The following is a 26,438-nucleotide window of genomic DNA, read 5'->3' on the forward strand; positions in this document are numbered from 1 at the left end:
ACTTTTTCTTCCTTTTTTATAAATATATATATCTATACTTTATACTCTCTTAGTACTTCTAAGGGTATACTTTCTTTCTTCTTTTTATACTTTATAACCTAGTAGTTTCTACTAGTATTAGCTAAGAGTAGTTTCTATTTTTTAACTCTCTATTATAAGTCTATATTATTAATAGTACTCTTATCTACTATTAATCTCTATTATTATGTAGGTTTAGCTTATAATATATATTTATAGTATTCTAAGGATAGCGTTCTTAAACCCTAATTAATATATAGATTATACTTCCTTAACTAGGGTAATCCTAATATAATATTATACCTAGATCTATCTAGTATATTAAGCGTAATTGTCTCCCTATATCTATAGATCTAAGTATAGTAGTAACTTTATAAGTAATATATAGCGTTTTTAGTATTTAACTTCTATTTATAATATAGATAGGATAGGCTTTATTCTTAAGTATTAGCTAGAGTTCTACTTATAGTACTACTTCTTAGAATATAAAGTTTTCTAATATACCTAAATCTAGTAGTGCCTTAATTTATATTTTATTAAGCTAAACTAGTAGCTTAATTAATACCTTATTATTAATAGCATTTAATTCTCTAATAGCGTCTTCTTATCTATTTATTAGTTTTTAAGGGTTTCTTAGGCCTCTTAGGCTAGGATTTAGTCTAAAAAAGAACTACTTATTTTAGGAGCTAGGTAGTCTATATTCTCTTATTATTATTCTTTCTATTTCTACCCTTCTCTTCTCCTACTATAGTTATCTTTCTACTATAGTTTCTTTTTAGAAGTTTTACCTTTCTATACTATACTTATTTCTATATAAATATTAATAACTATCCTTAGTTAGTTAGGGTTCTTACTAAATCTATAGACACGTTTATTATTCTAGTACCTACTATAGTTAATATTTAAGTAAGTTTACTATCTATTTTAGATATATATTCTATTATAGAGTATACTAGTTACTATATTTTATATATTATTTATACTTAAAAAGTATAGTCTTTCTTACTTATTCTATAAATGTTTATTATATTTATTAATTAGGTAATTATACTATTACTAGTAGTATTATTACTTATACTATAGTTATTTACTTTTATATATTTCCCTAGCTCTATAGTAGATTAGGTACTAGTTATATTTATATATAGTCTATTAGATATTTAAGTACTATAGGTTTTAGTAGTCTAGGTAGTACTTCTAAGAATAATCTAGGTCCTTATTATAGAAATCTTAGTTAGAGTCTTATTATATATATCTATAATCTACCTATTATCTATCTTCTTTTATAATAATTTCTAATCGGCGTTGGTTATAAGCTTCTAGTGGTATAGAGAATAGTAGTAAGATTATTATAAATAATAATAATATATCTCCTTTTTATAGTTAGATTAGTAGTTTATCTAAGTATTCCTATATATTTATTCTATTAGTAAAGATTACTTCTTTACCTTTAAACTATAGGTAAGGTATTAGTATTTATTTAACTTCCTTATTCTTTTCTTTAGATTATTTTTCCTCTATATCCTTATAGAGTTATAAATTAGTTAATAGTTCTAATCTAGATTTATTATTAAGTATAAGGTTACTAATAGTATTTATAATAGTCTATTCTTTATCCTTAATCTCCTTTATTAGGATAGTAAGTACGTTTATCTATCTAATAACCTTATTCTTAGATCTATAGTTTCTAGTAATATGGCCTAGTTTACTATATATAAAGTATATATAAGTCTTAGTCCTCTATTATTAGGTTCTATCTAAGATATATATATTAGGCTTATAAAAGCCTAGTTCTTTTCCTTTTCTTTTACCTAAGTAGTTAAACTAGATATCTTCTATTAGCTAGTATTTATAGGAGTCTTATAATATATATTAAGGTCCTTTTAGTAGCACCCTATAGACTATAGGTACTAGTTATCTAAAACTAATATTCTTTAGGTTACATTAAAATTCCTATTATAGTATAAACTATTCTCTATTAATTCTAATTAATTTATTATATAATTTATTAAGAGTTTTAATAATTCCTCTACTGCGTAGAAGTTCTTCTTATAGAGGTTTTTAAGACTTTATTTATATATTATTATTAGTAACTTATTATTCTAGTTAAGTTATATAGCATTCTTATAAAACTCTCCTATATATTTAGCTACTAATTATTATTATAGGATAGTTTAGATATTTTATACTATAATAGGTACCTTATTAGTAATTCTAAATATCTATTTAAGGTATTTCTTAAAGTTAGTATAATCTTTAATAATATTAACTATATCTATATAGTTATCTATATATTCCTTATCTTTATTATTATGGTCTATTTCTAGATACTTAGTTATATAGGGTTAAATCTATTCTCTAGTATTACCTTATATATAAATAGCTATAAAGATAACCTTTTATTTATCTTTAGGTTATTTATTAAGTTTAAAGAAATAGAGGTCTAACTAAAGAAGCTAGATATTAGTATACTTTTTATTACTATAATATAAATTAGGTTTATACACTTTACTCTTAGAGTTACTTATTAGAGTAATAGTAATATTATCTAAAGCTATAGAAGAAGTAGGAGTTCTTATAGTTATATTAAGGGTATTTAAAATATTAAGTCTAAGAAGGGTAGCTAATCCTAAATAGGTTAAGGTTAGTTTTTAGGTAAGACTTATAGAGGGAAGTAATAAGGGGTTCTTATTAATATAAAAGTATCTTATAAAGTATAATAAAAATAAAGAGACCTAAGTAAATCTAAATAATAGATTAAAACTTAGGTTAAATATAAGTATAAGGTCTTTATACTTACGCTCCTATATACTTAGCTTAGGTAGTAGTTAACTATTACTTATTAACTATTACTTATTAACTATTACTTATTAACTATTACTTATTAACTATTACTTATTAACTATTACTTATTAACTATTACTTATTAACTATTACTTATTAACTATTACTTATTAACTATTACTTATTAACTATTACTTATTAACTATTACTTATTAACTATTACTTATTAACTATTACTCATTAACTATTACTTATTAACTATTAGTTACATAATATCCTTTTAGCACCTAGTAGTATAGTTAAAACGTATACTCTACCTAGGTAAGCTAATAGTAAGTATTATTATAATATAAAATAAGGTCCTAACCCTTACTTAGGTCTAGATCCTAATAAGTGCTAGCCATATTATTAATATTTATATAAGTTTTGCGGACATCTTACTATAGAATAATATATAGAATAGTACTCTATATTAGGATATATTCTCGTTATAATTAATTAGTGATTTATATTTAGTTAATAGATCTCCGTTACCATAACACCTCTACTAAAGTGGATTAACTAACCACCTATAGGCCGATAGTTATAACCTAAGGTATATCTTCTAGAACCCAACTTTTCCATAAATTCTTCCATGGCAAGGTGGTCGCAAAACCTATGAAAAGCACCAGAATTGCACTGCGAGTTGTGTTTAGCGTCACACTAATTACCTTCGTCGTTTCTCAAGCATACATGGGCGATGAAGGCACAGGTGATTTTGCAATATAAGTCTGACGTGTTGATTTAACGCAATCCTAGTGCCTCCTCGCAAAGCCTTGCAACGACCATGCGATCTGTCAGCGTCTTCGCTTTCTGTCTATTCTCTGGGTTCTCTCTTTTCATCTACTTCTTGCCTCTCTGATTTCGGGTAGTCCACGCTCAGTCTCTTTCGGAATCCGGGTCCCCACTATCTCTTTGATACTTTCGAACGTAGTCGTCATCATGGTTTGCGGTAGTCTTATCACCAGAATTGAGATCTTCGTACCGTTTTTTCATATGTGCGGGGTGCTCGTGAGCATTTCGGTGGCCTTATGACGCTATTGGGAACGAACAGGGAAACGGGAAAACGGGTACCTAATGCCCACGAACGAAGTTGATGCGTCTCAGATGCTACAACGCACCAATACTCACATTCGACGTACATCAATCGATTCTCAAACCCGCGTATATAGGTTGGATATAGGATTCTCTATGGCCTCGGCGCCAGATGTGCTCTTCAGATAACGCAGAACGTCAACTGACTGCAAGACGTACCATTTGCCATGGCCGTTACCATGATTGCACAAAGTTTCTGAACTCTAATCATGCCTAGCACCGTTAACAATACTCCGAACAAGAATTTACGCTTTTGAGTGAATCTGTGTGTATCGCCAATGGTATTTCTTATGCTGATCCGGGTTTGCATGCATTTACGTCTCCTATCTCGGCATTAGAGAGATAGATGCTTCCGCTGTCGAAGAAGCTGGCGCCACAGGCACCCGTAATGTTGTACCTGAGCAGTACCTTGGTTTGGTACTCGAAGCCTGTAACAAAGCTTTGAAGCAAAGTATCTATGTCGCTGTCGCTAATTCTGTGCAACAGTGATTGACGCACTGTTCACGGAATGGGGTCGGAGGACCTAAAAGGGTACCAAAGGCAAAAGAGAGTCGCACCAATGCAAGTCGAAAGTTTCTAAAGAAAGTATTGGCACAAACATCTTCTAGTGCACGACGTAAGCCGAACAAGTGCTGTGAGTTGTGCTCAGGGTTTGGGAGGAATATGGTGTGAACGGCGAGGACTCAGGAGCACGACAAGCAAATAAATAGGATTTCAAAAAACTGTTCGTACTAGAAGAGCGTTAGGTCATAGGAGACTCACGCTCTCTGGAAAACCTTCTTGAACACGTCATAATTGCGCATACCCGAAGGCCCAGCGGCAAAGACTGCAAAGGGCACTTCTTCGAACCAGCCCTTGAACTCATCCATCTCGATTGCATTCTTCATCTCCTGTGCCACAACTTGAGGCGGACAATTGTATGCACCACATCCCATGGCTCCGAGCACCAGACTAGTCACCCCATTTTTAGCTGCCATCCTCAGCGTTAGAAGAATCTTCTCGCGAAGATTCTCAAGGTCGCTCGCGTTCGCAAATTGTGCTGAATCTTCCGTAAGCCGCGGAAGGCAGGGTGCTGCAACTGTCATTATAGACACTATGTGTCTTCCAGCGGTAGGCAGCTCGACGAGCTCATTGTCGATTGTATCCCTGAAAACAACGATATCGGGCGAGAAGATACCGGCAATTGAATCCGGACCTGTGTTTGACCAAGGATACCATTCGGGTCTCAGAGTTAGATAAAGGGTCGACGAGTAGCAGAGAGCTTCTTCTTGAGTTTTTGAGAGCGTATATCGCCAACCGCCGCCGGGTTCTGCATTGCTTGCTAGGTTCAAGACACCGACTTTTCCTTTGCTCGGACCTAGTGTGCGAGCGAGTTCGAAGGCGTCGCTATTGTGTATCTCCACCGGTTTGAGGGTCAGAGCTGGAAAAGAAGGATGTTCCTTGTCGAGAGGTGGTAGCTGGGAGGGTATGAAGACACTTCTGAGGGACACCCCGGGCGTCTCCTTTGCAATGGATACGGACCGCGATACTGTTTCCTCGCAAATCTTTCGACGAGTTGCTAGGTCTAGCATGGTTGTTGTCCACAGGTTGTAAACACAAATGGCTGAGGGCAATTGACGGTTCAAAGTTGTTTGCGCTGCGCTGCTTGCAAGCGAAACAGATCAGAACATGCCTGAAAGCTATGTGTATGTAAATTGCCAGTATATATATCTCGCTCCGGAATCTCGCCAACTATACGTGGGAGAGGTGGTTTATTAATGAGCATTGCTGCCTAGGGTTGGAGGCCTCGTTGGCGCTAAATGCCCAAAAAGGCGTAGTGAGGCCCTAGAACGAGGCTTGAGGTCTCTGCCCTCACACCCTTGCAGTAAGCATGAAGAGGTCTTGATGCAGCTTTTGAGTACCTTGACGATGTGGGTTCTCTAACACAGAGCATGCCGTACAAACCTACAGATTTTTGATATCAGAAACAGGTGGAAAGCTACTTAATGCGGTTGCTTTTCGAAAAAGTTCCATGATGACAGGTGCTCTTTAACGCTTTCAAGGAGATCAACTATACAGAGGTAGTCAAGACTTTCACACGCAATGTATTGCGCCACTCACTGCTTCCCGAAGCAGGGATGCTTCTATGAACGCCGGCCGCAATCCTCCCACAATCAATCGACTACCAATCCTCAAGATGATCTATTACAAACGATTCCCAATAGGGTGCGTTCGACTGTCCTACAACATGCTAGCCCAAAACGTGTAGACTTCGTGTGACACTTCCTTCTTCGAGCTCCATCTAATAACCGTCTCCACCCTCCCGTGCTAATCTCTCAAACACCCTCGGAGGCAACTTGTACCTGATCAGACCTGCAAAGACCATGAGATCCTTTGCTTTCTGTGCCAATTCCCCTGCCAGAGCTTGCCGTGTGGGATCCTCGTAAGTGCCTTTGAGCAGCACTTCGCGATATTTCGAGCAGCAACCGATAGACCAAAGCAACACATTGCCAATGTTGCGGGCAATCTCTGGAGCGAAGGCCGAAAAGTTGTTGGCAAAGGCGCGGATGTCGGAGAGGCTGCCCTTGGAATCGAGAGGAAGAATGCGTAGGCTTTGTATGATCTTTGGTGATTGTCAGTGTCTTCAACAGGATAAACAAGAAAGGCCATGTAACTTACGTCCAGAGCTTGCGTATATTGCTGAGCTTCAATCACAGACTTCGCCCGGTTAAGCATGAACAAGATCTCCAGAGTCTGGCGGCTAGACTGCGAGATGTTCCTGTGCCATAGCTGGTCGCGGTCATACATCTCCGACACCCTGCGTGTAAGCTCGACAGGGTCGTCAGTGCCAAGTAGACTCAGACTCGAGCCCATATCCTGAACCTGCTGTTGCTCCATAGCGGGAAGTCGCGGCTTCAACGGTTCAAGACGCAGCGGTGTCTGACCGATCTCGACAGAGAGAGCCTCGGAAAGGGCACGGCACAAGATCGAAACAACATTCTCATACTGTTCAGCGAGATGGTTGAGCAGTACAGCATCGTTGGTGCGACCAGCTTCGTCAGCTTTCCTTGCTGCCAGGCTGGTGATAGAGTTGACCAGCGCATCGTCATCAGTCAATTTGATGAGCTTTATGCGGTCCTTGATGAGCCCGTCAGTGGCGTGTCCGTTAGATCTAACATCTCCAAGAAGCGTCGCAAATTCTCGTGTCTCCAGGACAAGCTCACGCAAAGCCTCGTGGCACACATCGGCTTGCTGTTTGCCCGCCCCGCTGGGGAGATCTGAGTTCAAACAGATCAAGATCAAATATTCAGCAGCAGCATCGGCCCTGGCAGCTCTAAAATCGGCAGTATACCGACCAACCACCCAGGCAAAATTGAACTGGGGTCGTTGCTGTTGAGTGTAAGTAAGAATTTCCACGCCTGCCTCGTTGAAGTTTGAGACTCGCAAGAGTCCATAGTAGTCCAGAGCGATTGCGAAATGCACCGCAGTAATGTAGTTGTGCTGGTAAAGAAAGCTGACCGCTGACTCAAACATGCCGGCAAGAATGGCGAGCCAGAAGTATACGCCATGTCCGCCAGCGGCTTCGGAATCGTCGTTCATGAAGTGGCGTTTGCCAATGTCAGTAACCGTCTGCCGTATCTCCTCAAGTCCATAGGCCTCCATGGCGGATTCTTCTGCTCGGTTGCTCTCCCGTGCAAGATTAAATTGCAGCCATACCCAGTCTTCCATACCCTGGTTGATCGAATCAAGACTTTTTCGAGTCAGTTCGCAACGGCCGATGATCTTATAACAAGCCATGCGGTAAGGATCGTTGGACGGAGCTATGCGTTGCCGCTGGGAATGGACGTGGGTGATCTTCTGCTGCATGTCAGGCTCTAGACGGCGGTCTGGACTCTGTGCATATTGGTCCACTGCAGGTTGGAAATTCCTGTCGGTATTCTGGAAGAAATTCCGCCTTTCGCGAACATATGCGGCAGCGTCCATGACCAGGCCACCTCGGAGAAGATAGAACAGAACGACCCAAGGGTAGTCGTCGCTGTCACCACCAATCTTCTGCAAATGTTCGATTTCCGCGCCTAATTCTTTCTGGGCTATCTTGGCCCTAACAAAGCCACGGATCTTGCTGACCATGGTAGGTTCACCGCCCGGTCGCGCGTCCGCAGCGTTTCGCTTGAGGACATCCTGAACATGTTCCAAGAACTTCTTTTCCAGATACGTGCGAGAGCCGTTAAGGACTCGCTTGCGATTTTGAACGCTAGCTAATGCGTTTGCTTGGTCGTTCAAGTATTCTGCACGGAAGCAGCGCTCTTTCGGCGTCAAGGGTGTTTCCGGTTTCGATGGATCGGTGGTGACGATGGAAGAAAGCGCTCGATAAGCTTGGACAAAATGGTCAGAGTTTTCGCCCTCTGCGTCTTGTTCGATCTTTCCAAATTCCTCAAGAATGGGAAAAGTCTGCTCTGTTTGTCTGCTGATGTTGAGTCTCTTGATGACTCCCATGAACTTTTCCTGTTTTTCACGGGTGTGGCGGTCCCCGAAACCAGTCTGCCCAGCCAGTATCGACTTGTCTGAAGAGTCACCTTTAATTGTGCTCTTCTGGGAGGGTGACATGACAGATCCAATAACGGGTGGGCCAGTCGCAGCGGCAAACGATGCGCCATTCACCGAATTGGCACCCATGGAACGGCCCTTGCGTGTAGACCGTCCGAACGCGCCTCGGGTGGCCCCTCCAGCAAACGTAGCTTGAGAGGCCGCCAATTCCTCGCTTTGCCTGCCGAGACCGAAGTGCTCGTAAACTCTCTGCCGTTGCTTGTCCCACTCGATCTGAACATTATCTTCTAGGAAAGCATCGAAGTCACGTTTAGACTGCTCGAGACCTTCCTGAATCAGGGCCAGGGTGGATTGTGAGTGTAGGTTTGCGATGTAGCTGTCAACATCTGTATCCATCAGATTGGAGACAGGTGCTGTGGCACTGACGCCAGCTTGGGTCGAGAATTGGTTGAGGTCGCGGAGGGTACTGCCCAACTTCACGCCCGAAGCGGAGAGCAGATAATGCGCTGTACGATCTTGCGCCTGGTTCGCCGAAGGTCCCCCTTGACCAAGATTTCGCACCTTGCGTGCAATGTCTCCCAGTCCCAGCTGCAATGTAGGCAGCTCACCAAAACCGCCGAAGCCGTTTTCGCCAGCATTACGTTTGCGGCTTCTCTCGAGGAGGTGGTCGAAGTGTGCTGAGGTGCCTGCGCTTGACTGTGACAGAGGACCACCTGCCTGCTGTTGCTGGTCTTGTGGCTGCGCGGACGAGGCACCGAATAGGGTCGATTGTCCAAGACCACCTGTCTGCTGCGCATTGGCCGTGCTGCCAAAGCGATTGCTGCCGAAGGCACCCGTCGAAGCTGATGGTTGCGTGCCGGCCGCGCTGGGTGCATTGCCTGTGGTGGAAAGGCGATTGCTAGCAAACGGATTTGTCGACGGCGGCTGCTGCGCCTGGTCAGCGGGCTTGGTCGCGAATAAGCCCGTCGATTGCGGTTGCGATGATGCGCCTCCAAGCGAGGGGAACAGCGAAGGCGTAGGCGCGGCTGACGAAGCTCCTCCCCCGAGGCCGGAGAACAGCCCAGATCCACCGGGAGCTGTCGTTGTCGACGAGCCTGCTGGAGTGCTCGTCGAGGCACCCAAGCCTGAGAACAAGCTGGGCGTGCTGGCCGTCGATGCGGTGGGAAGGTTGCCAAACAAAGACTTGGGCGCGCTGGACGCGGGCTGGTTGCCGCCCAGATTGCCGAAAAGGCTCATGTTCGCGGTGGGATCGAGTGGTGCGTTGGCGGCGGCGGTGCTGCGTGTTGATTGCCCTCCGCAGCTCGAGAACATAAAACGAGATCGCGTTGCGCCGGGGAGCTCGGGCCACGCTTGGAGCCGCAAGGGTTAGACGCGCAGCACTACATACGCTAGCCTTTCAGTACAAGTGGGGCCTTTGTTTGACAGAGTGATGTATTTGCGACGGTTGTTTGCCTCCGCAGTGTCTGATCTGGCCAGTAAATGCTTCAACGCTCATGCCATGACTCCATCCTGGCCCGTATGACTCAAATGGTACTTTAAAGCGCCGACGTCTCCTGTCCCTCCTGTCTATATTATCTTGTCAAACTTGGAAGAGCCGGTTCAGCAGCCGCAATGGCAGTTCCGCCTCGATATAGACGCGTGGGTTATTATAACGCTGGAAGATTGGATCCAGCAGAATACTTGCACATCCCCGCACAGGCTGGGAATGGATGGTACCAGCCGGGTATCAAAGGATGGTATCAGAACGGTGTACGTCGAAGAAAGGTCAAGCCATATTATCACCTGGTCTGGCCAAAAGACAAGGACAGAGGCAAGCTTGGGCGCTTGAAGGACATCTTGCAGGGTAAGGGACCTGACATTCATCTTTCCATCGGTGCCCAGAACGGCGACTACGTCTGCAACCGACCGTTGAAAGGGAAATGGTCCAACTGGTCACACCTCGACCGCAGATTGCTCGATCCCTGGTTGACTGGTACCCCCCAATGGCAGGGGCAACAGAGATTCAGGGAACCGTGTTGGGTGGGGAACGGATTGAAGAGGTACAATTTCGATACGCGGAAGTACGAAGACTATCGCCGCAATATGTGGACAGACGCAGTGTGGCAGGGGCCACAAAAAGACTCTCCATGGCCTCATCAGTATCGGGACGTGGAGGGGATTTGGTATCAGCAGAAAGATTGGGATCCGCGCGCACCGGGTCAGAATATGAGCAACATCTGAGCATGTCCTGGATCAACAGAGCTGCGAAGGTTTGGATGTCATGGTAAACATCTCTCATGTAAGGGCTCCCAGACCGTTTCGGACGTCTCGTTAGCGCCAACAACCTGGCGGCTCCTTCTGGCAACCGGCTTTGTTGTATCGTCATCGAGCATTCGATTGCATTTCCCACAGTGGAGTCCTCTCACTGTCTTGTATGCTGCAACCATATCCTGTACATAATCAGTCTCCCGTTGTTGTTGCTGCTTGTATATGCGCAAATCATGTTTTTTCGACGTACCAACAGATACTTCAGATCATTCGGATTTGGGCGTAAAGCAAGACATCTCGTCACGGATGTGAATGGTTCACCTGTGCCCTCGCACTCGGCCTGGAAAGCACAAGATGCACTTGCATCTTCACAGATTGTGACTCGAAAAAGGTACCTGGTAGAGTCGGCGACGAACGGTATCAATAATTGTTTGCCTTCATTCTTCTCCACCATCTTGATCGATGGATATGTCTTCCTCCACTGTTCCACAACCCTCTCTCGCTCTTCTTGGGTGACGCGAATGCTTGTGTCTTCAGCACGCTCTTCTCCGTCCCTGCTGATATTTGCGGCCTCTCTTTCCTTCTCCTCCTTCTCTATCCAGCCGTACTGTTGGACCTGCACACCTGCGCTCAAATCTGGATTCACTGTCGCGCTCTTCCTTGCGTGTTCGAGAATACTCTGCGTCTCCTGGCCGTGCCACTGCGATCGAAATGTTTTCATGTCGCGTTGCGCTTTTATTAAATTGTCTTTGAAGGCGTGGAACATCGGAGGCTTGGAGGGCAGGTGAAAAGGCTCGACGATGCGGGGAAGCGTGAGTCGCAAGTCATCAAGCTATGACATTGGTTTAGTGTGGAGTTTTTACAGCAGCATTATGGAGGCGATCTACCTGGTGCTTCATACGCTCCAGCTGCGCGAGTGCTGCTATGCATTGTGCTTCGTCGTAATCTGCGCTCGTCGGCACTGTTTGGGATACTTCTGCGGCAGCCATGGTAGAGTGGGTGCTAGGAATCACTGAAAATACAATGTCGGAGAGCAAAAGCGCGGCGAGCTATACCAAGTAAGAAAACGAAGCGTGGATGTGTCTATTGAATATTGCATATGTGAATATAGAGGCTCTGCATTGTAGCCGTGCCCCCATCAATGGAATTCCTGGGTTGCCAAGACCTTCTCCACAGACGCGGTTACAGTGGATTCGCTCCCGGGGTCCCGCGCCTGTCACCTGACTCGAGTCGACTCTGCAGTCCAACCATCTTCTGGCGAACTCAATCGAGAAGATGCAATGCAGATCTGGGTGAGGGTATCGGGACGTAGCGCAGCACCTTGTGGGCTGAACAGTGAATGCATACCTAGGTACCATATGTACAAAAACATTGAGACGAAACCGCTTCATGGACGTATATCAACACTGACTGTGACGGACCCGCCTGCTGGATGGATTCTAATCCTCAGCAATGTGTAGAGATACTACATCGGTTTTGCTTTATTGCAGAAACGCTCCCTCTTCTGAGACTTTACGTTGGGATTTTCACCTCGAGTGCTGCAACGAACATGCCACCTATCTCCTTGCTTTCACTCGTGCCAAAGGCTATTCACGTCCTATCCATTGCGCCCTAACCTTTCGAACTTGTATACCATAGGTACCTTAGGTCTGTGCATACGCGCTAGCATCAAGCACTGCTAGACCGCCGCGCATAAAGCAGCCCACGCCCTCACTTCTGCCACTTCATCTTCTCGCCTTCGCTCGACAGGAGTGCGTTCAACCGAATCCCCGGAGAAGTTGGCACCCAGATAACCTGTCATGAGCAAGCGAGTTCGAGTAAGTACTACTTTCGACTGACTACTTAAGCAATCTCTACTTGTATCGGCAGGCTAACAAAACGCAGAAGTCCGCCCAGCTCGGCGCTGGCGTCGACGACATAGGTGCTGGTGACGAGTACCAACCCCGACCCAAGCGGCTGAAAGCGGCTTCAATCCCCAAGAAGTCCAAGAAGCAGAAGGAGTCGCGTTTTCCGTTTCTCGAGTTACCTGGTGAGTGAAATCCTGCCACGAACACTATACGCATGCATGCTGGACTTCTTTCACATCAAACATTCACGCTTCTTCAAGCAGCAATTTGACCTGTATAGGTGAGATTCGGAATATGATCTATGAGCACGCCCTTACTGCGACCGACCGGCACATTGACATCCATCGAGTCTTGGACGATGATACGAAGGCTCGAACCAAACCTGTGCGTCAATCGAAGTATTCGGGAAAGAGGAAGTACAAAGACATTGTCCACCAGCTGCTGCGCGTCAACAGGCAAATCCACGATGAAGCGACGCCGATTCTCTACAGCCAAAATGCCTTCAACTTCTTCGATGCACAAGGTCTTGCCAGCTTTCTCGGCCGTTATTCACTGCATGTACGCGATCTTTCGCATGTCGTTATCTGCGAAAATCTGCACTTTAATCGCGGTACTGGTCAGTCCATTGAGACAGCGTTCAGCTTGCTAGCATTCGCCGAGAACCTGCAGAGCCTGAAGTTGGACTTGACGTGGTCTAAGAACGGCAATGTGAAAGACGCCGCTCAAACGTTCTATCACATGGCCCGCAACTGGCTGCAGGCTGTCGGGCTGCGCAAAGGAGACAAGCGAGCTGGTATGGACATTCTTGTGTTCGAGGACTTTTGGATGTGGCACGGTCTGAGCATGCCCACGCCGCAGCGTGTCGCTATGTTTCGAGACAGCCTCGAAGAGACTCTAATGGGCTGAAGCTCGGTCGAGCGTGATGTTTCCGCACACTTATGGAACTGACTATGAGCGAACCATTCACGAGACACGGCGCGTCTGAAAGCTGTCCCCGAGAGTTGGTGTAACGTTTGCAGATCTCATCGTCAAGTCTCTCATAGGATGAAATATCTGAAAGACGCTAAATGGCCGAATTCGGGAGATGTAGTAGTTGTGGTTGTGCATGGTTGCTCGTCGGCTCTCACACTCGTTAATTCTCTTAGATAGCAATTTGGTTGTCGTGGGCAGCCTTCGTTGTTCCATCAGCAATGAATTTTGCTTTAGCTGCTTTTGGATCATTGCGTTACAGTAGGATCGTCAAATACAGCAATCTTTTGTCATACTACATCGTGTATGATTCAGATCATAGCGCAGAAACAGTAATACTCGTGCAATTGAAGCTTATCAAATATCTCGTACCATATGCCATGTTTATAACGTGGTGCACGGAGTAATGCTCTACGAAATTTGATCGCTGGTTGTATATATATTAGAGTGGCCGACCCAGTGCCTTGTTTCAAGATGTCAGGAAGATCGTCTATAAGTTGACTACCTAGGTATGGTAGCTAATGAGGCAGCCTAGCCTATACCGCTGAGCGTGCAGGCCGTATGCGTTGCAAATCTGGACTGCGGTGTCCCCAGGATGTACTCTTGACGTATAGTGTACTTATCGTAGCCGAAGAAGTACGGACCGTGTGGGTTTACGCGAGGAGACTCGTGGTCAACAGCGCATGAAGAATCACTGTCTTGCGGCCAAGGACTGGTGATGGCTTGCTTGTCCGTAGCAGTATGAAGCATAGGTTATACGCAGGAATACCTGTTGATGGCTTCATTCCCAATAACAGTGTACGTTGCGGGACCTGCGCGGAGCTTCTCTCGTAGTGTGGGAGAACATAATGAATGGGACTGTCTGCATAGCTGAGGCTTGCTAACGGCTTTAGTGAACTGAGCCGGCTCTTCGCCGTCGTCAAGAGTGCAATTGGATCGCAATATGTTGGCACAGCGCAAGGGCGAGACCCAATGGTCTTCAGCAAATGTAAGTCAATTTCCCGTGCATTGACCCAAAGCAGCTCGCCCTCACTACAAATTGCTCTACGCGGCATGATACTAGAAGTTTCATCAACCGAACACGATTTTTCAGTATGAACCTGACAAAAGACTTCCCTACCATGTATTTATCGCCTGCCACCAGTGATCACGTCACATAGGTGAGTGGCCTTTCTCAAAGCGGAAACTCGAGTGTTGTCAAAGGCGACCCATTCAATGTGGCAACGAAGCATAATCAAGCCAGCGAGCCATAATCTACATCGTATACCATGTCCTTCGACTCGTTATACAGTGCTCGAATGTATAGTACCATCGACAATCATGCCACATGAAGACCCTATCCTTCTTCCCCATCATTCGCCTGGCCTACCCTTGGGAGCGTCGCCCTATCAATCCACCCTTCACCCCTTAACACACCCAGCCCCTTTCTAGCCACCCCACTGCTTACCGATGTGGGCGCAACCTCATACAGCACATTGACCGTTGCGAGACTCACCACAAATAATAAGACATCCCCGTTCTTGATTCCGCGCCACCATCCCCTCTTCACACCAACCTTCCATAGCGAATCAATCGACATGCGTGCCGAGTACAAAAAGTTACCCCTACCGTTCTTCCGCTCCAAGAACGCCCACATTCCGCCCAGAAAACCTCCTATAAACCATCGCTGAGTGGGGAGGAAATTCCTCGGGAATATATTCTGGAGGAGACAGATGGAGCCCCAGCTCGTGCCGATGGCACCGCAGATGAAGATGGACATACGCAGGACGTTCTTTGCTAATTTGTTTAGGGTGGAGATGGGAGAGTTGAGGAAGCTTTTGTAGCGAGGCAGGCTGAGGGCTGTGAAAATCATGGAGAAAAGGCGGGCGACCTTGGGGAAGGCTTGGATCCAGTAGGAAACGTACGTGCGTAAACAAGATGGATCATTTGGGTGCAGGAGCGCGCATGATAAATGTTTGATGGCTGGATGGGCCGGGGATGTGATTGGTGCTATGGCTGTAAGGCTCCTCGGTAAGGTCTCTGAATTAGGAAACATAATGGGCGAAGTGAAGGAAGGCCATCCTTCTTTGGAAATTTGCGCTAGGTTATCGACGATGTCGAAGGTACTCGGCCATTTGAGATGTTTGGGGTATCCTCCAGGTCTTGCTTGGATATACTCCGGGGAATTGTCCAGGATGAACTTGCCGTAGGCCGCAGGGAAGCAGTCGCGGTCAAAGACGAATGCGTGCAGCAATTGTCCACAAGCTACGGGCATGAGCATCCATGAGCCAAACCATGGGGGCCTGTTGCGGAAATAGCCCAGCTCTTCGATATAGTTGTAGCTGAACTCCAACGCCCTGGTGAAGATGTAAATGGCGATGGTTATCCGCAATTGGTCGCCAGGATACACTGCGAGAAAGAAGCCCGCTAGGCTGGAACCGATGGCGGGTGCAAGCCGAGAGGTCAACGAGCGTGATATGCGAGGGTTTCGCCGTCGGAACGGCTTCGCTTCCTGCGTGAGGAGGCTCTCGCGGAGGCGGCTGAAGAAGCGGCGTAGAAGGCGGTGGAACAGCAGTATGAGGGACAGCGAGCAGGTCAAGCGGACGTTCGGGGATTTGTACACAGGAATTGGGCGCTGTGGTCTTCAGTGCGTCAGCATACCGGAAGAGTGCATGGTGGCTTCAGCTCACCTCTTTGGTGCATCTCGGGCCAGCAACTTGGTCTTTACGAGATCCCAAGCCTTGAGGCCTGAGAAAGCCGCCACCGCAAGCCTGAGACTTGCCCGAATCGCTGCAGCATTGTAATCGTCACCTCCATTTGCGATTGCGTCGTATCTCTTGGGCGGCAGCGTGCGTTTGCGGACAGCAGGGGCGCGGGAAAGGAGGTATTGGTGCAGAAGCTGATATTCTCGCGGACTGATGGTGTATCGCAACGCGTTGCGCACGATCGGGTCCAACTCCTCCTTTTGTTCGGGCCTATTGGCCGATGAGGACACGCTGGAAGATGACATGCTGAGAAAACCGTGAGTGTGCGCGAGCAAACCGTGAGTGTGCGCTCTCAACGAGGGATTTCACATGCTGCCACGGCGTGTTGTTGTGTGTTGCGACAAGACGGGCTTATCCAAGAAGCTGGGGAAGTGACGTGCCTCGGCTCTTGCGAATACGGAGCGACGTGCACGTGCGTCGCTCCACTCGTGGTTCTCTTCTCCATTCGACATCGCCGGCGCCAGCAAGGCTGAGGACAACATCGTGGCGTTTCCAATGCGAACATAACCGTCCTGTAGAAAACATCCAGCGCTAACGTCGCCCTTCATAACTGGCCAAATGCAATGATGCGGGCTTATTCACCCTTTTATCGACTCAGAAGGGGTGCATTACAACGTGCACACCTACGGAACACACAGCATCGACGTACAGATATATTCAGTATATGCATTACAGAATCTACTTTGTACAGGGTATCTCGAAGGTATGCTCATCCTCTATGAAAATGCGACCAACAAAAGGTTCTATGTCCGAGTTACGCAGTTGATGCATCCTACTCTACTCTACGGTGCCAACAGTCCCACACACCAAAACTCAGGTGCAGAGCCTCGTCTTGCTCCTAGCAAACGATGGTGTCCAACTCCATAGGCAAAACGAAGGATCAATGCAAAACGAATGTCCGTACTCCGGCAAAACCCTCGGCAATCCCTCCGTGCTTGTTTAACCTGCGACACGGGCGCTCATGGGGCCAAACTGCAGCTCGCTATTGAGGTCGACGGGACGGAAGACGTTTGCCTCGTTGCCGGAGATTCGTGCGCTCATGGGTTCCAACGCAGGGCTGGCTGAGCGGGACATGTCTTGGGCCGGCACGGCAAGCGTGAGCCCATTGCGCTGGGGTTTGGGCGCAGACAAAAAGTCATCCTCTTCATGGACAGAGTCGCGCTTCTTGATCCTAGGAAGCATCTGTCGGAATCCCTGTTCGGTGGCGACCTTCTCAATGCTTTTGAAGTACTAATCAACGGTGAGCGATCGTGACTGAACAATGCTGGACGTCTGAGCTTACTTTGACGGTCTTGACTTTGAGTTCCAGGGTGGCATCCTCATCAATGACGATCATCGGATGCGGGTGCAGCTGAAGACTCGAGAGTGTCCACATGTGGTTGATGCCTTCTTCGAGGCACTTTTGCAGAGCCAAAGCCTTGTGCGCGCCAGTGATGATGATGACTACTTCACGCGCCTTGTACACGTTAGCGTTGCTTAGATGTCATTGGGCGGAAGGCTTACATCCAATACAGTTTGGACCCCAACCGTCAGGGCCATCCTGGGAACTTGATCCAGATCGTTCCCGAAAAATCTTGAATTCGCGAGAATAGTATCATAGGCAAGAGTTTTGACGCGGGTCCGAGACTTGAGGCTGGAGCCAGGCTCGTTGAAGGCAATATGTCCATCAGGTCCTATACCGCCCAGGAACAGCTCGATGCCTCCTACGTTGGCGATCTTGTCCTCGTATGCTTGACATTCGGCTTCCAGGTCGGGAGCATTGCCGTTGAGAATGTTGATGTTCTCGGGCCGGACGTCTACATGTGAGAAGAAATGTTTGTACATGAAGCTGTGGTAGCTTTCCGGGTGCTCTCGCGGAATGCCGACATACTCGTCCTGCAGCTGATCAGCCATTGAAACATGGGAGCGGCGTGGCACAGCCGCACATGCAGCCGCACGCAAGGGTGATGGGAGGCTCGCGCGACAGAACTCACCATGTTGAAAGTGACGACATGGCGGAAGGATATGTCGCCCGCTTTGTGGCGCTGAACGAGGTACTGATATGTCAAGACAGGGCTACTTCCTGTGGGCAGACCCAGCACGAAGGGACGCTCCGGACTTGGATCGAACGTTTTGATGCGTTCTGACAGCGGCGTTAGCAGAAGCTTGTGGACGGCAAGGGTCGGAAGCAAGCACCAATGATGTAGTCCGCAATGTACCTGGAAGCGGTCTGCGGATCGTCTCTGATAATCAGGCGCCTGCAGTGGTCAGCCTGAGTGCAAGCCGGACAGGCAAGCGCATGTGCATACATGGTTAGGTTTGCGTGTGTATGCTGTGTCCAGGTGGTGCAGCAAGTCGCTCAACGATGGACGGGCAGCGAACGGGCAGGCACAACTTATCACTCTCTACGGCTCTCGCGTTCACGTTCACGTTCACATTCACGTCATGGGCGGGGCGGGTAGCATGCTGCTGCCCGGCCTCAGGGTCTTCTTTGTCACGGCGGCCACGGCGAATGAAAGGAGGCAATGCGACAACGCCGTCACAGAAGGCCACAGAAGCTCACCACGCCCGGCTCGTTGCGGCACGACGCATTGCGGTGGTAGGCGAGGGTGGTAACACAAGGCGCCAGCGAGGAGCCACAGCGCCGCGCCGTGCGATGCGATACCACGCCGCCATGAGGTTGCGCTCGCCGGCACACGACGCTTATCAGCACGAGCAGGCGGCGCCGGGGGCAGCAGCCGCAGCAGGCATAGCCGTATCGCGGTGCTGGGGAGCGGTGGTCAGGCGTTCAGGAGCCGGCGTCGAGTGCGGGGATGGCAGTCGTCGAGGGGGAGGGAGGGCGGCAGCGACGTTGCAGAGTGGCGGGCGCTAGCCCTCTTCCCAGCATGGCCTGTGGATCGCCGGCCGGGGCGTTAGTGTTATCAGCAGAGGAAGAGGACGAGCGCGCCGCCGTGCAGGCTCACCCGGGCGTGGCTCGACGGCGTGCGCAGGGCGGCGAGTGGCCGAGAGCAGCAGCACCAGGAGGCGGGCGGCATGAAACGAAACGAACTGGCCGCCTGCACCACCACGACCGCAGCTCGGGGCGCGGGGGCAGGGTCCAAATTGCTCGTGTGCACCAGCACTACTGTACGGGGCCCACAGGGGCATAGCGCGGAGAGATGCCCTCGCTGACGGTCACTTTCTTAAAATGGCCGCTCCATCCTCGCTCCTTTCACGCATCACGTCCACGCGCAATCGCGAGCCCCAGCAACCTCGCAGAGCAGAGGGCCTCTCGTTTCTCGCCTCGCCTGCTCCTGACCCGCGCTCCTTCCTCGCGCTGCCTTGCGCCAACCTCTCCCACCCGCTACCATGGCCGAAGTCGATCCCAAGAAGGCCTCGCACGACGTCTCCTCCCCGGAGGCCTCTGTCACCGAGCCCCACGGCGTGCTCGAACTGCCGCAGTCGTGGAAATACAAGAAGATCCTCGGCAGATTCCCCTGGTATGCCTCGCCGCCCGTGCAGCTGCTCATCGTGTCCTTTGTGTGCTTCATGTGCCCGGGCATGTTCAACGCAATCAACGGAATGGGCGGCGGTGGCCAGATGGACGCGACCGCCAACAACCACGCCAACACGGCTCTCTACTCGACCTTCTCCGTCGTCGGCTTCTTCGCCGGTACCTTCACCAACAAGCTCGGCATCCGCACCGCTTTGTCCTTTGGCGGCATTGGGTACTCCGTCTACGTCGGCTCCTTCCTCTGCTACAACCACACAAAGAACCTCGGCTTCACCACCTTCGCGGGCGCCCTTCTTGGCGTCTGCGCTGGTCTGCTCTGGTGCGCACAAGGTGCCATCATGATGTCGTATCCTCCAGAGAACTCAAAGGGCCGCTACATCTCGTGGTTCTGGATGATCTTCAATCTGGGCGCTGTCATCGGTAGTCTGGTAAGTTGCCCGACGAGCTTCGCTCGTGGACGTGGACGTGGACGTGGACGTGGACGTGTAGCTGACGCAAATGTCACAGATCCCCCTCGGCCAGAGCATCCACAGCACAGAAGCCGTGACGGTCAGCGATGGAACCTACGTAGGTTTCTTGATCCTCACCCTCATCGGCGCTGCACTCTCTTGGACACTCGTCGACGCCAAGGACGTGATTCGCGATGATGGCTCCAAGGTCATCGTCATGAAGCACCCATCTTGGTCCTCGGAAATCATGGGCCTTTGGGAGACCTTCTTCACTGATCCCTACATTTTGGCCCTGTTTCCCATGTTCTTGTCGTCCAACTGGTTCTACGCCTACCATTTCACCGAAATCAACGCTGCCTACTTCAACACGCGCACACGAGCTCTCAATGGCGTGGTTTACTATTCCATGCAAATCGTCGGTGCCTATGTCTTCGGGTTCGCTCTTGATTTCAAAGGTGTGCGCCGTACTATGCGCGCCAAGATTGCATGGGCTGCGTTGTTCGCTCTGATCATGATCGTCTGGGGCTGCGGTTACAGATTCCAGACAACCTATACTCGCGAATGGGCTGAGGCGCTCAAGCCTGGCACAGGTGTAGATGGCGTGGCGCCAGAATTCCTCAACGCGAAGAAGGACTGGACCGATGCTGGGTTCGCAGGTCCCTTTGTCTTGTACATGTTCTATGGTTTCTCCGACGCTGCATGGCAGACGTGCGTTTACTGGTACGTTCCGAGACGGCGAGGCTGTGGGAAGCAAAACTAATGCTCAACAGGTTCATGGGTGCGCTCACGAACAACGGACGCAAGCTTGCCAACTTCGCTGGGTTCTACAAGGGCATCCAGTCTGCCGGTGGAGCCATCACGTGGGCATTGGACGACAGGAAGATTTCTTACATGAACATGTTCGCCTCCAACTGGGGCCTACTTGCGGGTAGTTTGCTGATCGCCCTCCCGGTCATTCTGTGGAAGGTCGAAGACACGGTTGCGCTGGAGAAGGACATCAGGTTCACCGACGAGACCATCGACGAGGTCGCAGCCAAGGCGCACGTCGTGCCCGCAGGCGAGGTGGTGACGGAGAAGGCCTGAAGCGGCTGAATGTGTTGATAACGACGGAGGAGGCTGTTGATACCACTTTCCTTGGGCATTCTTGTACATGATTGGGGCAGGGCTACATTTGCCTGTATGGTCTCGAGCGGCGCTTGCATGAGGTTTCTGCACGATATCCCTTCCTTAATCAAGGCATTCGCCGGCGTTGGCACCTTGTTCCCACGAAGTGTTCGCCGGTAGTCGCATATTGATGCATGCAAAGAGCAATCTCCCACCCTGCTTCCTTCTGAGGTGCTGGTCTTGCCTGCCGAAGGGCTTGCGTAGCGAGGCAGAGACGCTCAGCCGACGGCGTGTCGACAGGTGATGGGCGCAGTGGCATTCCGTGTTGGCCATCAGGCACGGCGGCAGGAGCTTGATCGAGTGGCATGCTCGTTCTCAATTGCGCTTGGACGGTTACACCAGGGGACAAGTCCGTGTTTCAAAGCCTCTGGTAGTCGAGGCTGGATGCGACGCCGTGGAGTCGGCTCAATGCCGGGAGAGGCTGCTTGCCAGCGATCGCCAATCTGGCTGATGAGCGGGCGCTAGGTGCATGGGCCGTGGGACGCTGTGTGTGGGCCCAAGGCGGCTAGGCTGGAGTAACGGTAGCATCCTCGCCGCGAAACATGGCCACCACAGCATCTCGCCATCACGCCCTGCAAATGCACCGCTTGCCTCTCGCTACGTGTGCTGCGTGCCTGGCCGTCCCACCCACCGTCGGACGGCGCCTCTGCCCGCCCTGCCCTGAGAGCCCACCCCAGCCCCGCTGTAAGGACACCTGCGCTGCCGTTCTGCGTGTCTGCTTGCCGGAGGATTTCCCAAGTGTGCCTCTAGCGGATACAACCCTCTCCCTATTATGCCATAAGCCGTACAACCATGCTTAAGAGCCGTTTGCGACATCGCTCGCTGGATGCCACGGTTTGTGTGGTAGCGCCGTCCTGACCGCCCGACATCTCGTGCTCGCTGCGAGTCTGATATACGCCTGCAATCAACCCTCAGGACCACCTGGCCCCGCTGTCACCGTCGTCCAACCTCCATCTACCACCCTCGCACCTGCTGAAACGCTTCAAAAGCCGCCGTATGACCTTTCCCGACAACGACTGCGCCCACCACGCCAGCAGTCCCCCCGCCCAACAGCCTCGCGTCTGCTGGTACAAGAAGCCCATGTTTGACTTCTGGCAGAGCCTACTTGCGGCTCTGGAACGTCTCGCCATGTTGCCCTCGCTCCTCCATTCCGTGCTGCCGTCGCTGCCTTCGCGGAGGCGCACCCGCGATGCCGTGCGGACCTATGACCGGTCCATGGACGACCTGTTGCGCGAGATCCAGCGCCTGCTTGAGGCTCCACTGGACCCTGCACAGCTGCTGCACATGTCCGGGAGGCTGCATGACCAGTTTGCGCCGAAGCTCCAGGCGAGCGACATTTGCATGCTGCCTTCATACAACCACAAGCTCCCCACCGGCCTCGAACAGGGCACCTATCTGGCGCTGGACGTCGGTGGTTCTACCTTCCGCGTCGCTGTCGTGGAGCTAAACGGCCACCAACCCGTCGCCAAGAGTATGCGCATCGTCAACATGAAGAGTTACAAGATCGACAACTCGGTACGACACCTCCGCGGTACTCAATTCTTCGACTGGATGGCCGAGAAGATCGAGACAGCCATCTCAGATCCGCAGCTGAAGAGGATCAATGGCGCCGGCACCTTCGCCATGGGCCTAGCCTGGTCCTTCCCCATCGAGTACGTGGTCGCGTAATCGCTCGCTGATTCCCCGACTGACCTGTCGCTAGGCAAACATCAACTCGCTCTGGCAACCTTCTTGCCATGGGCAAAGGCTTCCGTGCGACTGAGGGCACGCTTGGCCAAGACCTGAGCGAGCTGATCATGGCCCCTTGCAGAACGAGGGTGAGGGGACACACACTCTGGTCCCATCCAACTTGACGCTGACACTGCTCAAGCATCTGCCTGTGCGACTAGACTCGATAGTCAACGATTCGGCAGCAACGTTGTTGTCACGTGCCTACGAAGACCCAGCAACACGATTTGCCGTTATTCTTGGCACAGGCTTCAACATTGCCGTGCATCTCCCCACTTCAACTCTGGCTTCTTCCAAGTATAAAGGATACCCGCAGAAATGGCGAGACGAGGCAACCCACGTTCTTGTCAACACCGAACTCAGCATGTTCGGCGGTAAGACCGTATTCCCAATGACACGATGGGACGAGCAGCTCAACGACGCCCATGTCCGCCCGGATTTCCAGCCTTTTGAGCACATGATCAGCGGTCGCTACCTGGGAGAGCTTGTCCGATTGATCATAGTAGAGGCAGTACGTACAGCGGGGCTGTTCGGAGGAGAATTGCCGGACAAACTCAACGAAGCGTATTCGCTTGATGCGGGTACCATTGCAGCTTTAGAGATGGATACGTCCAAGAACCTGACCAACGGCGTCGCTTTATTCCAAACGAAACATCCACTCAGCAGACCTCCCACTTATAACGACATCCACTTCATCCGACAAATTTCTCAACTCGTGGCTCACCGCGCAGCTGCCTTCCTAGCCGCCGGGATCCACTCGTTATGGATTCTCCGCACAACATCAGAGGGCCTGACACCAGCCACTGCTGGCAAGATGGCGATTGGATGCAACGGATCTATTATCGAAAAGTATCCACTGTTCCGCGAGCTTTGCCAGTCGCATCTGGATGAGTTGACTGCCGCCTCTGGAGCGGAGCCAAGGCCGATTTCTCTCGAGATCGCCATTGAATCTGCCATCTTCGGTGCTGCTGTTGCAGTATGCTGTCTCGAAGAATAAGTATGTTGTTGGAAGTACAGCTTTATACCCCGCTAAGCAATGTTAATTTGTATATACATGGAATGGAGCATTTCTCTCGTCCTGTTCGGTCCTGACGCAACGGTGGGTTGTGTAGACATTGGGTCTCATTTCGTTGCATTGCTTCGCGCTCTTACTATTTTTCTGCATCTTGATGATCGAGACGACGAACGGGATCGATGGGATGCGGCGCATCATCGTGGCATAGGAGCGCGGGAAGTGCATAAGGGCAAGCTCCCTACGGCGTTTGGATGGCAACCAGGCCTCTTCGGGCCTATTCTGCCTGAGACTAAAATAAAAGTCACTGATATCACCAAGTTTCACTTGCTCTCATTTGTGTTCCTTTCAAGCCTCTGAGAAGTCGCCACATGCATACGAGCAGTTGCCGAAGTATTCTTTTGAGATGTGTGACCACAGGTATCTCGGAAAGTTCCTACCTCTACCCGGCTAGTTCAGCTAGGCACTCAAGGTAACTCTAGATCGGTCGGAGCATATATTCCGAAATTCTTTCCAAATGTACCGATCGAATAACCCCGCTATCTATCTCTTACAAAGTTCCTTGCTTCTAATCTTAGCCACTAGCGAACATATTCTTTCGACGACTACTGCGCACTGCACAGTCGTATTGCAGCGTATTGCGCTGGACTTGATACCATGTCTGGAACTCGTACTCGGACGTGCTTTTGCCTCGCCTGTCACCATCCTTCCCACTGAATGCTAGACGGCTGGCGAGTACATGGTGAGCAGTAGTGCCCATCGCGGCGACAGGCGCCACATATCGAGCCCTTGTTGTCACAGTGAGACATCGGTGTCCTACCGTGTTGTTTTTATGAACACGAGACAATGGCATTGTTGCATGACGGGCGCACGTTTGGTCGGTATCCGCTGCCTCACGGACAGCGAGAACAGAGCAGGCTCTTACCTTTCTCGACGTACCCCTGAAATGCGCGCATATCGTCGCAGCGCTTTTCACTGAAGCCATGCAGCCTCACACTGCATACAGCGGCATAGATGGGTGGATGTATGCTCGGCGTTTCTAAAGAAGAGAAGCATACCGACAAGAGACAAGCCGGGGCCCGGAAACAGACGACCATGTCTCGAGAGGTAGTGCATGCAGTACGACCACGATGATACATTGTCCATCACATTTTTGCAGGAACCACATGAAGTCTTCCATCACCCGTCGTCTGCCGCTCGCATACGGACGTGCGGAGATGAATGCCCGTCTGTGGTTACAACCTCGCAGCGCTTTTGCTACCGTGCTCCTATCCACGCTACCTGCGCCTACAGGAACTCCGCGTGGCTACTCAGCGCCATGGTCCACTCTGGCAAATCGTTGGTGTCCACTTCACGTAGGCATACAGCGCTTCTTCTTACCTCGCTTCGGCCTGGTCTCGGCTAAGCTAAGCTAGTCGCGGTAGTGATGTACTCTCCCGCATACGATACAATAATGGACGCCCGCGATGCAACCCGAGGGGACCACATGCTCCACTCAACCTCGGAGATCCAGCCCAAACGTCGGGATACCGGCAAACTGTTTATTGCACGGCTGCGACAATAATCGTGGTGCGGAGAAAAATTGCGCATCTGCTACGAGAGGAAGGTGTACGTGCACTTTCGTTCTCAGCTGCGCATGGGGAGGGAAGGTGCTTTATTGATAGATCAGAGGCAGGTCTTGCATCGTGGTCATTCCATTCCATACTATATTGGTTTATGCTGACGCTCGCGGAAGTTGCCATGCAGGGTCATTCTCGACTTCTCCACCGTACCGTCTGTGGACTGATGAGCTTACGGTGAGGCGTGGTGAGCTGTCATGTCAACAGAAGGTGGTAAGACTCGGACGTTGCAATGAGTGCACGCACGCGAACTCATGCCTATGATTCGCCATACTTTTGTGGGCTGCTTCTGGCGGAGATGGAGGTGCCATTGCCAGTCACCATGCATTTGATGCCAAATGCGAGACAAGACGTGGTCACAATACATGTAAAACAATACGTAGTCAGAACTAAGACTGGGATATAATGCTGTTTGCAGACGCAATCCTCTCAAAGACCTAGGTGTACATGTAGCCTTCATTTGCTCTTCCGGTGCACTCTCTCCGTAGTCCATGTGCGGTACTCCCCCAGGTCTTTACTTTACGGACGCGGTCACAGTGCTCGTATCTCTTCCTGATGAGGGCCTGAAGAACCGCGTGGCATGAAGCCCGCGAATCGCGTTTCCGCCGAATCGGACGCTGCTAGCTTTTCCGTCGGGTCGTTGAGAATCCTGCAACTTCAACGCTGGAGCAGAGAAATGGTACAACGATAGGAACACAATATGCCGGTTCTCAGATGCGCTAGT

General features: G+C 49.7%; 8 protein-coding genes across 8 annotated transcripts; 3 read left to right on the top strand and 5 right to left on the bottom strand.

Moving 5' to 3' along the window:
• Positions 1 to 4,694: 4,694 nt before the first annotated feature.
• N0V89_008599 (uncharacterized protein) lies at positions 4,695 to 5,507 on the bottom strand (the record flags this gene model as incomplete). Its single annotated transcript, XM_056217352.1, has 1 exon — positions 4,695 to 5,507. The coding sequence occupies one exon, from the start codon at positions 5,505 to 5,507 to the stop codon at positions 4,695 to 4,697; it is 813 nt and encodes a 270-aa protein (XP_056068908.1).
• A 710-nt stretch (positions 5,508 to 6,217) lies between these two features.
• Positions 6,218 to 9,971, bottom strand: NIC96 (nuclear pore complex subunit; the record flags this gene model as incomplete). The annotated part of the gene is made up of 3 exons (XM_056217353.1): positions 6,218 to 6,538; positions 6,595 to 9,739; positions 9,967 to 9,971. 3 exons carry the CDS (start codon positions 9,969 to 9,971, stop codon positions 6,218 to 6,220), a joined length of 3,471 nt encoding a protein of 1,156 aa, XP_056068909.1.
• An 893-nt stretch (positions 9,972 to 10,864) lies between these two features.
• On the bottom strand, positions 10,865 to 11,699 carry N0V89_008601 (uncharacterized protein; the record flags this gene model as incomplete). Its single annotated transcript, XM_056217354.1, has 3 exons — positions 10,865 to 10,892; positions 11,106 to 11,542; positions 11,598 to 11,699. 3 exons carry the CDS (start codon positions 11,697 to 11,699, stop codon positions 10,865 to 10,867), a joined length of 567 nt encoding a protein of 188 aa, XP_056068910.1.
• An 810-nt stretch (positions 11,700 to 12,509) lies between these two features.
• N0V89_008602 (uncharacterized protein) lies at positions 12,510 to 13,463 on the top strand (the record flags this gene model as incomplete). Its single annotated transcript, XM_056217355.1, has 3 exons — positions 12,510 to 12,527; positions 12,595 to 12,739; positions 12,838 to 13,463. 3 exons carry the CDS (start codon positions 12,510 to 12,512, stop codon positions 13,461 to 13,463), a joined length of 789 nt encoding a protein of 262 aa, XP_056068911.1.
• Positions 13,464 to 14,862: 1,399 nt separating this feature from the next.
• N0V89_008603 (uncharacterized protein) lies at positions 14,863 to 16,515 on the bottom strand (the record flags this gene model as incomplete). Its single annotated transcript, XM_056217356.1, has 2 exons — positions 14,863 to 16,147; positions 16,196 to 16,515. The coding sequence occupies 2 exons, from the start codon at positions 16,513 to 16,515 to the stop codon at positions 14,863 to 14,865; spliced, it is 1,605 nt and encodes a 534-aa protein (XP_056068912.1).
• A 694-nt stretch (positions 16,516 to 17,209) lies between these two features.
• On the bottom strand, positions 17,210 to 18,696 carry NAG1_1 (Glucosamine-6-phosphate isomerase (Glucosamine-6-phosphate deaminase) (GNPDA) (GlcN6P deaminase); the record flags this gene model as incomplete). The annotated part of the gene is made up of 6 exons (XM_056217357.1): positions 17,210 to 17,500; positions 17,553 to 17,726; positions 17,774 to 18,145; positions 18,244 to 18,392; positions 18,446 to 18,507; positions 18,692 to 18,696. 6 exons carry the CDS (start codon positions 18,694 to 18,696, stop codon positions 17,210 to 17,212), a joined length of 1,053 nt encoding a protein of 350 aa, XP_056068913.1.
• Positions 18,697 to 19,597: 901 nt separating this feature from the next.
• On the top strand, positions 19,598 to 21,274 carry N0V89_008605 (uncharacterized protein; the record flags this gene model as incomplete). The annotated part of the gene is made up of 3 exons (XM_056217358.1): positions 19,598 to 20,170; positions 20,250 to 20,911; positions 20,962 to 21,274. 3 exons carry the CDS (start codon positions 19,598 to 19,600, stop codon positions 21,272 to 21,274), a joined length of 1,548 nt encoding a protein of 515 aa, XP_056068914.1.
• Positions 21,275 to 22,351: 1,077 nt separating this feature from the next.
• NAG5 (N-acetylglucosamine kinase 1) lies at positions 22,352 to 24,080 on the top strand (the record flags this gene model as incomplete). The annotated part of the gene is made up of 3 exons (XM_056217359.1): positions 22,352 to 23,007; positions 23,058 to 23,172; positions 23,226 to 24,080. 3 exons carry the CDS (start codon positions 22,352 to 22,354, stop codon positions 24,078 to 24,080), a joined length of 1,626 nt encoding a protein of 541 aa, XP_056068915.1.
• Between the last annotated feature and the right edge of the window lie 2,358 nt (positions 24,081 to 26,438).

The sequence above is a fragment of the Didymosphaeria variabile genome (genome assembly GCF_027946475.1).
Source record: "Didymosphaeria variabile strain IMI 356815 chromosome Unknown scaffold_6, whole genome shotgun sequence".
Lineage (NCBI taxonomy): Eukaryota > Fungi > Ascomycota > Dothideomycetes > Pleosporales > Didymosphaeriaceae > Didymosphaeria > Didymosphaeria variabile.